The sequence below is a fragment of the Macaca nemestrina genome, chromosome 12 (assembly GCF_043159975.1).
Source record: "Macaca nemestrina isolate mMacNem1 chromosome 12, mMacNem.hap1, whole genome shotgun sequence".
Lineage (NCBI taxonomy): Eukaryota > Metazoa > Chordata > Mammalia > Primates > Cercopithecidae > Macaca > Macaca nemestrina.
Genome location: NC_092136.1, coordinates 105,960,368 through 105,975,864, shown reverse-complemented (window position 1 = coordinate 105,975,864; position 15,497 = coordinate 105,960,368). Strand labels below are relative to the sequence as shown.

The following is a 15,497-nucleotide window of genomic DNA, read 5'->3' as shown; positions in this document are numbered from 1 at the left end:
TTACAATATACTTCTACTTATCAAATTTACATTTAAATAATATTATGTTATTTTATGTAGTGCAAGAATCTTAAAATAGTATACTTCAAATTCTTCTCTCCCATTTTTTTGCAATTGTTGTCATCAATTTTACTTTTACATGTGTTTTAGACTCATGCAGATCCTTGTCACATGGCAGGTTATAAGATGCCTTTCTTTTAGACTAACAGCAGCACGTCTGTCTGATTTCTTGTTTTGAACCTCTAGAATTCCTTCTATTAGGTCAGGTCCACCTAGGATAATCTCCCTTTTGATAAACTAAACTTATTAAGGACCTTAATATCTGAAAAAAATCTTTTCTCATATAGCATATCATAATCATAGGTGTGATACGCTGTCATGTTCACAAATCTCACCCACACTCAAGAAGAGAAGAAGGGCTCACATCACTAGAGGTCATCTTAGAATTCTGATGAAAGCATTTATTAAAAGTCCCTGTGTTATAGTTTCAACATCTGGGTCTCTAAGTATGATTCTACTTATTGCTTTATTTCTTGGCAATGAGTTATTGTTTTGTTGCTTTTTTATTTTTTTTGAGACAGAGTCTCACTCTGTCACCCGGGCTGGGGTGCAGTGGCATGATCTCGGCTCACTGTAACCTCTGCCTCCTGGGTTCAAGTGATTCTCCTGCCTCAGTCTCCCATGTAGCTGGAATTACACGGGTGCACCACCATGCCTGGCTAATTTTTGTATTTTTAGTACAGGTGGGGTTTCACCATGTTGGTTAGGATGATCTCAAACTTCTGACCTCGTGATCCACCTGCCTCGGCCTCCCAAAGTGTGCTTTGTTGCTTTTCAAACTTTAAAAAAACTAAATACTGGACTTTGTAGGAGAAGAACAATAGGGACTGAGGGGAGTACTATACAACACATATGTAAATGACTCTTCTCTTTTTCTGTAAGGACTTAGTTTTGGGGAGAGGTGAGTAAATCTAGTTAGGGGTTGAGCTGAGTTTGGGTTTTGTTGTTGCTATCATCACTTTCAGTGACAGCTTGAAAGTCATCTAGTAATAAGCAGTTGTTCCCTTGTGCCTAAGGTGGAGGCTGAATTTCAAGAAGGTTTTTCTTTTACTCCTTATTTCTGCCTTCATTCCTGCACTCCTTTGCCACGGTGGAGGCCTCTATTCCACGGTGCTCCTATCCTTCATTTCAGTAGTAGACAGGTGTTGTTTGTTAATTAATGCTGTGCTTGTATTGGAAGCAAGCTAGAATTTTCTGTTGTGCCTGCCCAGCCTCAGTCTTAGGCAGGCAGTTTTCACCTTAGCCTCAGGGATGGGACTTTCTCAGTATTTCTACCCTTCCATCTCCTGAAAGGAAAACTGGGGTTGATCTTGGGTGGGAGTTTTCTGCCTCTCTCCATCATAGTGTCCCTCTGAATGATACAGGTGTAGCATCTTGGGCCCATGACAGTTTCCTGCCTCTCTACCAGGGGTAGAGAATTTTTGCTTCTGTTCCTTCTCTGGAGGCAATGGTTCTTTGTCTGTGATGTGAAGATGAAAGAATGTGTTGCTCCTCCTCCAACAGCCTAAAAACACTTCTACTTTGTAGAAGATAAGGATCTGGGAAGTCAGGCATGTTAAGTATCCCAGTAGCTGCTGTTGACCTCCTGCACACCTGCCTCTCCAATGAAGTCTCTGTCCGGTCTCCTACCCTGCTCCCACTCTTTCTTCTAATCATCCAGTGGAGGGTCATAAGAAGCAGCTTCCAAGTGAATTCAAATTCTCTTTGTTCAGCAACCTCAACTGTTTCAAACTGACAAACTCGCCAACACTTGGTCTTTAAGAATTAATTAATATTTACCTGAATTATTCTTACCATTTGTGCTACTGCCAGTACAGCCCACTTCATTTCTGCTGTACCAATTGTGGAACTGTGTAGCTCATCTCTTTTTGAAGGGGCTTGTCCTTCTTTGGAATTCAGTTTACTTGGTCACCATGAGCAGTGTTCTGATTTATAACAAAAAATATAATTTTGTAGATGATTAGGCTTTTTCCTCTTGTTAGGGCAAAAGTAACATTTTTGAAGTGTTTTATTTCGTAGAAGCAGAAGCCCAGGGCTATACAAAGAAATAAGTGTAGTTTCATTTATTGAGCTCCTATTACCAGCTGCTGTGATAAGCAATTTGTAAACATTTATTCTCAACTTCACGGCCACATCAAATGCTAGGTATTATTGCTCCTATTTTGCATGTGAACCACAGGCTTTTTCCAGAGGTCAGAGAGTCAGTATCAGAACAAGGATTCACACTTAGTTTTGTCTGATTCTAATGCTGAGAATTTGTTCTTTCTGCTACTCATTGTTGCCTGTGGAACCAAAGAGTGGAGAAGTTGATAAAATAATCATGTAACAGTGGTATAAATGCTCTTGTAGAGGTAAACGTAGGATCTACGGAATGTTTTTGAAAAGGATCTCCAAACTAAGAGAATCAAGAATGTCTGCCTGAAAAAGGGGTTTTTAGAATGCTTCCTGATGAATGAGTAGCAATTAGGTGTAAAGGAAAAATGCAATATGCAACACTTTGTGCCCACTCAGCTTCTTTTGAATAATTTTCTGTATATATTCCACATTATGGTTCTCTAGTAATAGCTAGTATTTGGTCTCCCTTTTTGCTATGTCATAGGCATGTGACTTAGCGCCACCAGTTAGATACTCCTACCTGAGGTTTGAATTGGAAAGAGACCATACGTGGAGCTCTTTCCTGTGAAGGTAATAGAGTACACTAGAGAGGTATCCCAACTTCAGAGGCAGTAGAAAAAGAAGTCCTAGCGGCAGTGTTCTATGTTCTCATGTTGTAGGTCCTTCCTGCCAGCTTCCATATATGTGTCCACTATTAGTTGGACATGGCTTGGGAGCAGATCTGTGGCCTGATTTGAGTATCATTCTTGGCTACTTGGCCTTCAGCACTGATTCTCTGTCTTCACCCACCTGGGAAACTATTTCATTTCCATTAACAAATGTACTTGTTGCTTAACTAAGCTAGAGTAGATTTTGTTGATTATAACTGGAAATCTTGTCTGAAATAGGGGCAATCCAGGTAGAGGGAAAAACTGACAAAACTTAGAAGGGGAAGAAGATGAAGCATTCTGGAAACTGGAGCTGTGAGTGATTTAACGTTATTGGAGTGGAAAGTAGGTGAGAGACAACACTGAAGATGTTGACAGGCCTCATATATTGGACATAGAGTTATTTTAATCAGGAAGGTGACAGGATCATATTTATGTTTTAGGGAAATTACTCTGGTAGCCATGTAGGAAGTGAACTAGAGGGGGATATAAGTGAACAAGAAGTAAGGAAACCTATTAGGAGATAGTTGTAGTAATAACAGTGAGAAATTCTGAGTTCCTGAATCAAGTCAGTCACAATGTGGATGACGAGTACGTGACAGAGGAAGGAGAGATGCAAGATAAGGGAATTTAAGATGTTGATTGATTGGATGTGTGAATGAGGAAGAAAAGAGGTTATGGAATGATTCTCATGATTTGGGAGATTAGATGAATGCTAATACCACTCACTGAAACAGGGATACAAGAGGAGGTGGGAATGTAGAGTGAAAAATGAGGAAATTTGATATGTTGTAATAGCAAAGTCAAAAAGAGATAAACGGTAGGCAACTGAGTACGTAAGACTTGAATGGAAGACACAGATTTCATTGTTGATAATGTATAAGTGACTGTAGACAGTTTGATAATAGTGACATCAACCAGGTGGAATATTCCTATGAGAAGAGAAGGGGGCAAAGGTTACAACCCTGAGTAATAGCAACATGTAAGGACTGGTTGAGGGAAATGGAGAATATAAAATAGACTGAGAAGAAATAAATAGAGAATTAGGGGGAATATAATAGTATCATCCATGCCAACACATAAAGAGATCAATTTGATTTTGTTCCATATTGAAATGTTTATTTAAATATGACTACGAGATATTTATTGGTGACCTTGGGAAGAACATGTTGGTAAAGTGACGTAGCCAAGTAGAGGAGTTCAATAGTGGATTAAAGGCCACTCTTTTCAATCACTAGGGTGCAAGGAAGAAGAGAAGTGGGTCATCATCTGAAGCAAGATGAGAAGGTAAATGATCACAAGGTCTGATGCATTTCCTTTGGTGCAAATAGCATAGAGGCAAAGACCCATGGGAAGTCAAAGAACTGTAGGGCTAAGGGTTAGATGAATCATCTGTACTGACCTTGAAGTTGTTTAGGATGATACTATATCTTGGGGTGCACAGGAAGAATAAGCCAAATGTCAAAATCATTTATGAATGTGGGGCAATTATAGATAAGTCAGCAGGCAAAAATGAACTAGCAGGCAGTGCATTTTAACAGTATGATTAGATGAGAAGAAATTTTTTTTACTATTGTCATGTTTTAATTTTAATTTTTAATTGATGATAGTTGTACATATTCGTGAGGTGCATAGTGATGTTTTAATATGTATATATATAATTTATAGTGTTCAGATAAGGACCATTAGCATAGCCATCATCTCAAATATTTATCATTTCTTCATGTTGAAAACATTCAGGGGGAAGGATTTTTATATGTGGGCTGTAATTGTAAGGACTGACATTCCTTTTCCTTCTAGGTTTGTGGTACATGGAGTGGTATTATCAGGAGATGGGACAGTGCTCTGGGGAGAACTTGAGGGTGTTCAGGGATTCCTTGCTTTATATGAGGGTCCTAGGGAGAATGGTGGCAAAGTCAGAGAGAGAGAAAAGTGGTGGGAAGATGAATGAGGAGAAGGAAGAAAAGTGCAGAAGAGTATTGGAAGGAAAACGTGGACAAGACAGAGAGAGATTATTGGAATGATTTTGATGTGAGACTGTGACCAAGGATGACATGGATATAGACCTACTGGGTTGAGCCTCAGGGTTTTCATTTTATCTCTAATTAGTGTCACCAGTTCCTGTGCAAGTCCCAATGAGCCTGCAGCCACCTACTTTGATGGTGGTCTTGGAAGCATAAAGATGCTGGCTGACATTGACTGTGCTTAGATGTAAAAACAGAATATTGGTGGGAAGTATGGTTCTGCGAAAATCTCAGGCAGATGGGATTTTTAAAATGTCCTGTTTTCGAAGTTTGACACAGTACCACTTTAATGTGGTCAAAGGATTAGGCAAATCTCTAGATTGAGCCAGCTGTGAACAAAATTGTTCCAAATCCCTTCTTTGTTTAAAAATAAATCCTGAAAAACTCACATTTATGCTGGAAATTAGCTCTGAGGAGCTGGCAGAAGTTTTTATACAGGGAATGATCATGAATTTCTTTAGAGGGTCTTTATTCATTCATTTCTTTATTCATTTAGTCAAACAGTTCATTAAATCATTTATTGAAACACTGATTGCCTATGACTACAGACCTACCCAACTGCACAAATAATGTTCTATAGACACAGTTGTAAGCCATTACTAAGTGTTTAGGAACTTCAGAAGTTTTGGTGAAATGTGCAAACTCTGAGAAGGAAATCATAATGGTATATTACTTGAACAGGCTGTCTTCATACTTGGGATTGCGGAACTACGAAACTCTTAAGTAACCTTTTCCCTCAAGCCATGTACTAGGCATTGCGATTTAACAAAAATTTTCTTTAGTGATATATATTTTTCTGTTTTTTGCTTACTTTGTGTTGATGACACTTTCTAGTCAGTACTAGTGGCTAAAAAACAGGTATTTATGTAATGGAGGTTTCGTCAACCTGCCATTTTCTTCAGATTCAGAAAAAATTGAATGAACCCTTGTTCTTTGCCACATGGAAGCAAAATCCCAATCTAGATTTCTGCATATCTCTGTGGGAAGGAGACATATTTTTAGGGTTATTTATAGCCTAACATCCATGGAAACATGGGACTTAGAATTTTCTCTTTGATTCCCTCCTTCAAGGAAACCACAAATGCCAGTCTGTGGCATGTAGGGAAACTTAAACTGGAGGCACACATGTCACAGGAAGAAGATTACATAGAACATTCCACATCTAACAGTGTAGAAATTATATGTGAACTTTTCTGTTCTCTCAAGTCCTCTTGGCCACCCAGGGGGATCCTATGGGTCTTTTACCCAGCTTTCTGCTTTCTAAATGTCTTCTTTCCCTTTATCTTTTACTTTTCCTCATTTTCTTAATCTACTTTCCCCCCCAAAGGAAAATAAAGTCAAAGACAGACCAACAAACAGGCTTTTCTTATTTCATGGAAAACAGTTGGGTTTTCTGTTGCTATTTGAGATACAATTTCTAAGTCTTATCTCTTGCTCTTTATAATTTATTAAAATATTTCATTGAAAAAGAAAAGTTCTCCTTTGAAAAGACTACTGGTATTAGCTGCTTAGAAAATACATAATTGTATCACCTACTATATTTGCATTTGGTTTTACAAAAGTTAAGTTCTCTAGCTCGCTGAACTATCTGAAACTGAAATCCTTCTATAAACATGTATGAAAAAGTACATTTTTCAGGCAGCATCGTTTAAATAGGTATAAGGCAGATGAGTCTGCACTTTTTTGTCTGTTTTCCATAAACTTTCCTGGATGTCACTTTTCATTTAGTTCTTATTTCTATCACCACTTCACTGGTGTTGCAAACTGGGATATTTTACTTTCTAGGAAAATTATCTGAATATTTTTTTCCACGGATACTAACTTAATATGTAAAGTTTTGTTTATGAATTGACAAAAATATATAGAACAACTACTCCGTGCTATTCTTTAGGGAAATGGAATGAGTTGATAGTCTGCAAGTACATTTTGAACAAATAGTTATTGAATTGAGTGTAACAAAGTTGTTCTCTTGAAGGCTCTTTAGATCTTTCTAACATGCACATTGAATGCATTTAACTAGCTGATCTAGCCTCAAAGTTAGCTTTAGCCAATATGTTCAGAATCAATACACGGTGATCTTGTTTGGTAACTGGGTTCTTCACTTCGTGGGACCATATGTTTTAAATGAAAAGTTAAGTTTACGTTTAACTTAAACATGAATGTTTTAAAGTCATATTTCCTAGTTTTAAAGCATATCACCAGACTGGAATCCAGAGAGAGAGCCCGTTTTACTGATGTCAAACTTAAAATTTTGTTTTGGCCAAAATTATTCTTTACTATAAGAAATAACTCTCTAACTTAATATCATGAATCCACTCTGAGGCTTAAATGAAAGATACCTTTGGAAATATGGCTAAAAACCACACCAAAACCCTTTTCTGGGGTTTCTTTCTTTCTTTCTTTCTTTCTTTCTTTCTTTCTTTCTTTCTTTCTTTCTTTCTTTCTTTCTTTCTTTCTTTTTCTTTCTTTCTTTCTTTCTTTCTTTCTTTCTTCCTTTCTTTCTTTCTTTTTTTTTTTTTTTTTTTTTACAACAGTTTATCCAGTCAAACAAATGATCCACAGCTATATACAATTACATGGAATATAGTCTCATCTGATCAGAAAATTTATCAGATCAACTTTTTTTTTAAGCCATGCTTTCCAGTGACATAGACAACACTATGAAATCAGCCAACCTGCAACCTTCATTTGGCTCACCATATACACATGCTCCTCGACTTACAATGGGGTTATATCCCAATAAACCCATCTTCAGTTGAAATAGTGTAAGTTGAAGATGCATTGAATAAATCTAACTTGTTGAACATAATAGGTTAGCTTAGCACACCTTACATGTGTTCAGAACGCTTATATCAGCCTCAAAGTCACCTAACACAAAGCCTATTTTATTACTAAGTGTTGAATATCTCATGTAACTTATTGAGTACTGTACTGAAAGCATATCATTTTTGCATCATCATAAACTTGAATAATCATGAGTCGAACGCTCATTAAGTTGGGGACCATATTACTTAAAATATACTCTAGAGACTCTTAATAGAAAAAGATGCTGTTTTTCTGCTTTCACTTAATTAAATTAATTCAATTCAAGTATTCATTCAACAAATATTTATTAAGCACCTACAATATGCCAGGCACTGTGCTGGGTGCTGGGGATACAACTGTGAACATGATAGACACAGTCCCTGCCCTCAAGGAGCTTACAGTCTAGTAGTTATACAGACAAGTACACAGGCAATTACAACGCAGTATGGTAAGTGCTGTGATGGGCGAAAGACATTAAAAAGGGCACCTAACTCAGTCTCACAGGCAGGGAGGTGGTGGATAGTCATGGAAATCTTTTCAGGGCAAGTAAAATTCAATTTGAGTATTGAAGGATGACTATAAGTTAGTCAGGTAAAGAGGAGACAGGGAGGAGTTACGCAGTGAGGAAATAGTCTATGCAGTGCTCCATGTGCTGCTTTGGAGGTTCATTTGCTGATGGGAGTAGCTGGATAGAAGTGAGAGAAGTCCTGGAAGAAATAAGCAAGGGCCAGGTCATGAAGGGGCTCATGTGATCTTCTCAAGAGCTTGAAATTTTTCCTGAGGGACGTGTGTGTGTGTGTGTGTGTGTGTGTGTGTGATTTATACTGTTTAAGATTGCTCTTACTGCAGCACAGAGATTGAATGGGGAATGGGATCTTGAGAGTTGATGGAAGAAAATCAATCCTTCAGCTTTTCCAACTTTATTTTCCATAATATCATACCCTGTGCTCTCACTAGCCCATCTAATGGCATTCATTCCTTAAATGAGCCATTGATGTTCATGGCTTTGGGCCACTGCTCACTCATATGGCTCTTTACACATTCTCCTCCTATTAAAACTCAACTCATCCTTCAAGACCAGACTTCTGAAATCATCCTAACTTGTGCTTTCTGCCAATACCCTAAGTACATGATTTTTATCTGTATTAGAGTATTTATTTATTATTTCAAATGAACCAAACCTTCTTTTGGACCATATTAGTTTAATTCATACATAAGGTGATTTTTATAAATAAACATGGGTATAATTTTTTTTACAATTTCCAGTTGAAAACAAAGACTAATTCTTCATTTGTTATCTACCCCAAACTATTATGAATGCCTTCATATGATTTAAAGGGAACAAAGGGAATAAGGGGAGAAGCCCAAGAGACACACAATTTTATGCAGCAAAATACAGTCAAGTAAAATTTCAACACACAATTACAAGGTATGTTGTTGTTAGGACAGTGATTCATTCCCCAACTCAAAGACTCCATCTTTGACAATTCGATCTGTTAATGAGTCAAAGATCTGAAAGAGAGGGGTCGCTTAGTATGCAAAAAATAATGAGGGCTAGCTACATTTTCCACTATGGCCCACGACTATTACAATCTCTCTTATAGTCTTATAATTTCTCAAATAACTTTTATAAGGATAAGAAAAAACTTTTAAGCTCTGTAGATATTGTAAGAACATCTGCTGTTTTATTCTTTTTGGTGGGTACAAAAACCACAATTTTGTACACAGAAGATTATAAATAATACTGGTAACATGAGTGACCCATAGTCTCTTCTGAGTCTACACCGCAGACTGGTGATTGAACCTAAACGTTCTCTTCCTTTTGCTTTTCTTCCTGGTTGTGAGACAAAAGCAATCTGTGAACCGACTCATGTGACAGAGTGAAGTTTACAGCAAACAAGAAGATGACCAACAACTTTTATAAAAAAAAGTCTCTAAAGTTTATTACAGTGATGGCATTTATATCAATTATTGCAATGTATTGTTCCCTAAGATGGTTAGAAAAAAGAATTGTGTTGTCCTCTACTGAATTTACATCAGTTAAAAAGCAAGCATGTTTCAGTATTTGTTTTCTCCAAAGTAAGTGTAAATACTTCCTTTATTTTTTTCCCCACAGGATTTACATGTTTGTTCATTATTTTCTTATCACAGTTTAGTGATTTGTTTTCTCAGCTGGATTTTCTTCCATGGACTATATGGGTGTTATGGAGACACAGGTTAGCATGTTCACGGACTTCTATAACTATTTTATCCTTTCCGGTGAAGACAAAGGCCTTTCTGAGCAAGAACTTCACAGTTTAATGCGCTGACTCGCAAGTCTGATTAGTTTTTGAGTCCATTCAAATGAAATTTGTTGCTGTTAATACACCCATCCCAGATCCCTCCCCCACCCACTCCCCGAAAAAAACCTAAATTGTGAGTTTTCCTGATATAAAATCTGAGTTTGGGTTTCCGAGCTGAGCTCATGCACACGTTGCTGCTGCTGATGTCCGGCCAGCCCGTTAGGACGGACTTCCCGTTCTCAGCCAAAGGATTGGTTTAGCAAAGACCCGCGCGTGGCGTGTTCCTCAGGGCTGCGTTTCCATCAGTCACCAACACAGTTTAATTAAGGCACTCAATTATTTTTTTGGTTTTTATGGTAGGTCCGATGCAATGACAGCCAATCCTGAACTTTGTCTGATTGCAGTTCCAGCGTGTACAGCCTTTGGGCAGTCAGGCGTCAAGACGCGGCCATTCTCTCCCACACTCCCAGTGATGGATAATCTGGCTTTGTTTCTTATGGCTTCAGAAAAGGTCAGCTGGGTTGCATGGAAAGGAAGCAGAAAGAACGCGGAGTGTTACCATATTTCTGTTTCTTCAACAAAATATTCCACAACAAACACCGAAATATCAATAATTAGACATCTGCATTTTTTTCCATGTTCTTTTGGTCATATGAAAACTGCTTATCCAGGGAAAGGAAAGCTTAACTACACCGAAGAATGAATCTGTCTAGAGTTTGTGGTCCTACCTGTGGAAAAACTCATTCTAAAATCATAATATTTAACTACTGTTAGTAAATCTGGGCAGGAAACATCTTTTAACTTGCTGCACTGTATATCTTAGTACTTCTGGATGAGCTTAAAAGCTCTTTTATGTTTGACAACATTCTTTAGATAGTATTTCCTTGTTATGAAATGTCTTTACAGTGCAAGGATTAGACTCTCAGAACTAATGAAGTACCTAAACAAACTATATGTATAGACTTCGTGACAGATCTTCCTGTTTTATAACACAGACCTATCCACAGACACTTCATTCATTCACACCAGTTATAGACATGACCCAGAACAGCACAATTAGTGACATATAGTTCACTCTATGCTATTATGGACACTAAGGCTCCATATTTTAAGAACTGTATTTAAAAGGGGTGCACTGAAAAGGGATATGTTTCAAAGCCAACTGAATGGTCATCACTGGGGAACCTCCCATATTGAGGTTAAAGAGTCAGGGAACTGAAATCAGTAAATTCCTGTTCCTTATCCATTAGATAGCAGATAACATTATACAAAGGAGAAACAGGCACTGTTATTATGTTAGTCTCATTACCGTTCATTCACTGTCTAAATTCTTTCTAGTAGCTAGAATTATAACTTAAGAGGAAAATAGGGTAAAGGAGCGATTCCCTAAGTTTGTTATGACTTAGTTCATAACTCACAACTCATCATGTATCTAATTTCCTGTTGTGAATTCAAGTTTATCCAAATCTTTAGGAAATTCCATCCCTGTGTTTATTCTGCCCTGGAGCTTAAATATTAGAATAATTATATATTAAGTAATGAAATCAGTAAATAGTTTAAAAACTGGTGGAATAAAAATGTTTACAGATCAGTTACTCTGAAAACTTCAGAAAGTTGAAGTCAAATTGCTAGTAATGACATATAAATGACAAAATCAAGGTCAATATCACAGTTCTGTTTCAGTAAACAGTCTTAAAAATTAATGCTTATCATCATAATCAGAATTGGGGATACGGTCTTTACAGAAACATGGATAGCTTTTATATTTAGAAATCATGGAAATATAATGAGGATTTTAGAGAAAAACAACACTTCTACCTGATTATCTTCTACTAGCCCCTTGAAATCAAAGTTCTTCTGACTTTTATTTGTCACATAATAGGCACTCAGTAAATATTTGTTGAGTGGATGAATAACCTTATATAGGCAGATACTTTTTCTCTTTCTTGTAAATGAAACTGATAGGATAATATTCTAAAATTATTCATAATTTATCAAATCTGTACACTAAAAAGGGTAGATTTTATTGTATGTAAATGGTACCTTAAAAATGTAAATGAATACATTGCCCACTATTTTAATCAAGAACCTCACTCATATAGAATAATCTCACCAAAGGAACTAAAAAGGATACATGGTTGCAGTAGTCTCGGTTTTTGAAGTGAGACTCTTGGGAGATTGTTTTATTGGAGGTGAATATTTTCCTACTCAATATTAGAGTACGTATGCTTTTGGGTGTGTGTATAAAAAGAAGCATTAGCAAAGCAGTACTATTTATATCAAGAAAATCTAGCAACAAAATGGATTTAAGAAACATAAGCCAAGACTTGGTATCAAGATGCTAAATAGCTTTCTAGTGTAATCTTTTCAGTTTTATGTGTTTTAGATGGACATTTTGGGGGTCAGAACCCTTTAGTGAGTACCTAATTATATGGAACACTCCGGTTACAGCATTGGCATTTTTCATAATCTTCTGAAGAAAACAATTTGGGAGCAGATTTAGGAAGTTTATATTAGTTAGATAAAACCATATGCTGAGGAAAACAAGAAAAATGAATATCTGGCTGGGCGCGGTGGCTCAAGCCTGTAATCCCAGCACTTTGGGAGGCCGAGACGGGCGGATCACGAGGTCAGGAGTTCGAGACCATCCTGGCTAACACGGTGAAACCCCGTCTCTACTAAAAAATACAAAAAACTAGCCGGGCGAGGTGGTGGGCGCCTGTAGTCCCGGCTACTCGGGAGGCTGAGGCAGGAGAATGGCGTAAAAACCCGGGAGGCGGAGCTTGCAGTGAGCTGAGATCCGGTCACTGCACTCCACCCTGGGCGACATAGCGAGACTCCGTCTCAAAAAAAAAAAAAAAAAAAAGAAAAATGAATATCTATGAGTCTAATCCAAACCATTGTATTAGCCCATCTTAAATCTTTGGATCCCCAAACCACTCAGTCGCCAAACCACTCATCTCTTGTTTAACAAGAGATTTGGGAAAGATAGTTCCAGAGAATTCATAGGTACCTACTAATCACTAAACTTAAAACCAAGATCAAAGTCTGAGTATGTTTCTTTAGATTCCCTTTCAACATTTAATGTTAAGTAAAATAGACAATTATTTGTTAAAATCCACTAGTTTAGCTTTGTTTTAATTTTTCTTCAAGAGGAAATGCTAAAATACCATTAATAAAAGCATGGTAATTTTAAAAAAGTGTTTACAGAAGGTTTTTGCCATAAAAATCTGTTTTTGTTTTCTTTCTTTTCTTTTCTTTCTTTCTTTTCTTTTCTTTTTCTTTTTTTTTTTTTTTAAGACAGAGTCTCGCCCAGGCTGTCGCCCAGGCTGGAGTGCAGGGGCATGATCTCAGCTCACTGCAAGCTTCACTTCCCGGGTTCACGCCATTCTCCTGCCTCAGCCTCCCAAGTAGCTGGGACTACAAGTGCCCACTACCACGCCCAGCTAATTTTTTGTATTTTTAGTAGAGACGGGGTTCCACTGTGTTAGTCAGGATGGTCTCGGTCTCCTGACCTCGTGATCCTCCCACTTCGGCCTCCCAAAGTGCTGGGATTACAAGCGTCAACCACCACGCCTGGCCTTCTTTCTTTTCTTGATCATGTTTGTGAGGAAAGGAAAACTTCCAAAGGTTGAACAACTCCATATAATCTCAAATACACCCTCCTCTTTTATAGATTAATGCAATGAAGTGTATCACTTAATAAAATTTTGACTTTTCTTTAAATCTGTTTTAGCATTTTTATTTCCTATACTTAAACATCATCTGCGTCTTCCATAAAATGCCATTTCTATTCATCTTGATGTGAACCTTTTGAGGCTCCTCAAACTGGAAAACTTTCTAGTAATTTTACATATGGTCTGGGTTTTCTTGGATTGCTGTGGCTTATGTTCCCTTGAGGGATGATCACTTTTTACTAGAATCTACCACAGATTGAAGGTGTCAGGTTTTGTTTTTGGGATTCTGGGGCAATATTATTTTTGAATTACCAATCATTTCCATAATTATGGCCATAGAGTTTATGAAAGTTTTCCTTTGAGAATACAATAAAAACTGCTTACTTATAAGTTTTGACAGGCACCGATTATTTCATTTATCTTGAATGCTACTGCCTTTTAAAATGTCAGACGAATGCTTCCTATTTATTTGAAATGTATTGTCTTAAATGTTCAAATCTACCTCTAAAGGCAATTCATGTGAACTTCAATGTCAAGTTGTAACTCCAAATACAATGTTATATATAAATTGTATATATATGATGTGCAAATTTACATCTCCTTTTAATAACTTCCCTGAACTTAGAAATGAAATAGCATACATAGTATTTCTTTCTAAAAATTTCTAATACTCTTTTTTTATTTGCTTTGCTTCCCACCCTTGTACCTTGCTGATGATGACTGGAGTGCCTTTGTTATGTCAAAGAAAAGTCAGTTTTAATGAACTGGTAACAAAACCTAGTAAGGACATCTTACAAAATTCATCTCAGAATTCAGTCCAAATAATTGGTTCTGAAAATTAATCAAGTATTGTTTTTCTCAGTTTGAAAAAAGTCTCTCATTAACTCTGTAAACATTAAGATGAAAGCATTCCTCTAATGGCTAAGACACCTTGATATTATCCCACTTTGTAGTTTTGCTATTATAAGACATGTTAAAAATGTTTGGATCGAGTGAATTGAGGATTTAGTTCTTAATTCTTTTTCACAAAATTAGGAAAGAATCATTTTGGAACTATCTATGTGCTATTGTACTCAGTCACTGATTTCTACATTATGGATGAAAGCAATTATATCTAGATTAAAAGGGATGGCATTGACTCTTTGCTTTAAGATACAAGTATTTCAAAAGCTTTCATATAAACAAATATAAAAATCAAGTGTGTTTAGCTGGTGTAAGCTCAGATGTACATCTTACTGAAAGTATATTGGGTTTTTGACTCTAGGGTACATCAAGTACCAAATATCTCTTGGAAGTTCAAAGACTCATTTATCATTGTAATGAAACTGAGCAGCCTATTCAGTTAGCTATTATAGATAATTTTAGAAAATGGGTTTCAGAGTCCTGATTTTAGGAAGAGCAATAACAAATCCTTTCAGATCTTATTTTAAAACGACTTCCTATTACTAGAGGAAAGAAGAAGTACACATTTAGATTTTTTTTAAAATAACCTCCATCTCCTATATTTTACTGAATGCTTACAATTTTTTATTGTGCCATGACGAGAGGATGTGAGTAAGTGGTGCTGACCTGGATTGCTTAAAAGCAATTGAAATGAAAAAAAAAAAATAGCTCATAATGACTCACTGCAATTTTTATCTTTTTCTGAATCTTTCTTATAGGACACAAATATTGCTGATGTCTCTGATGGAAAAACTGCTGTATTGCCTAAAATGTCTATTTACCTTAGTGATACTTTGAGCATAAAAGTTGAATTTCATCTAATAAATGTGAATTGTAGTCAAAATTCTGATCATCACTCTTCCTTAAAGTTCTGGCTCAAGGACTACCATGGATAAATAAAAAGTGGGATTTCATGTTTTAAAAATGTAGAATAATGACTAATGT

At 36.7% G+C, this 15,497-nt stretch overlaps 1 protein-coding gene across 8 annotated transcripts in view; it reads right to left on the bottom strand.

The window, feature by feature from the left end:
- Positions 1-7,939: 7,939 nt before the first annotated feature.
- The window catches only part of LOC105493681 (glutamate ionotropic receptor AMPA type subunit 4), a 374,751-nt gene continuing 367,193 nt past the window's right edge, over positions 7,940-15,497 (bottom strand). For 7 of the 8 annotated variants that reach the window (XR_011611032.1, XM_011761528.3, XM_011761526.3 and 4 more), the window contains one exon: positions 7,940-10,449. Coding sequence is in view for 5 of the 8 variants with exons in the window: in XM_011761528.3 (XP_011759830.1) it covers positions 10,285-10,449 (165 nt within the window). In the remaining 3 variants the exon portion in view is untranslated. The remainder of the gene's footprint in view (positions 10,450-15,497) is intronic. The other variant, XM_011761530.2, reaches the window with a different exon arrangement.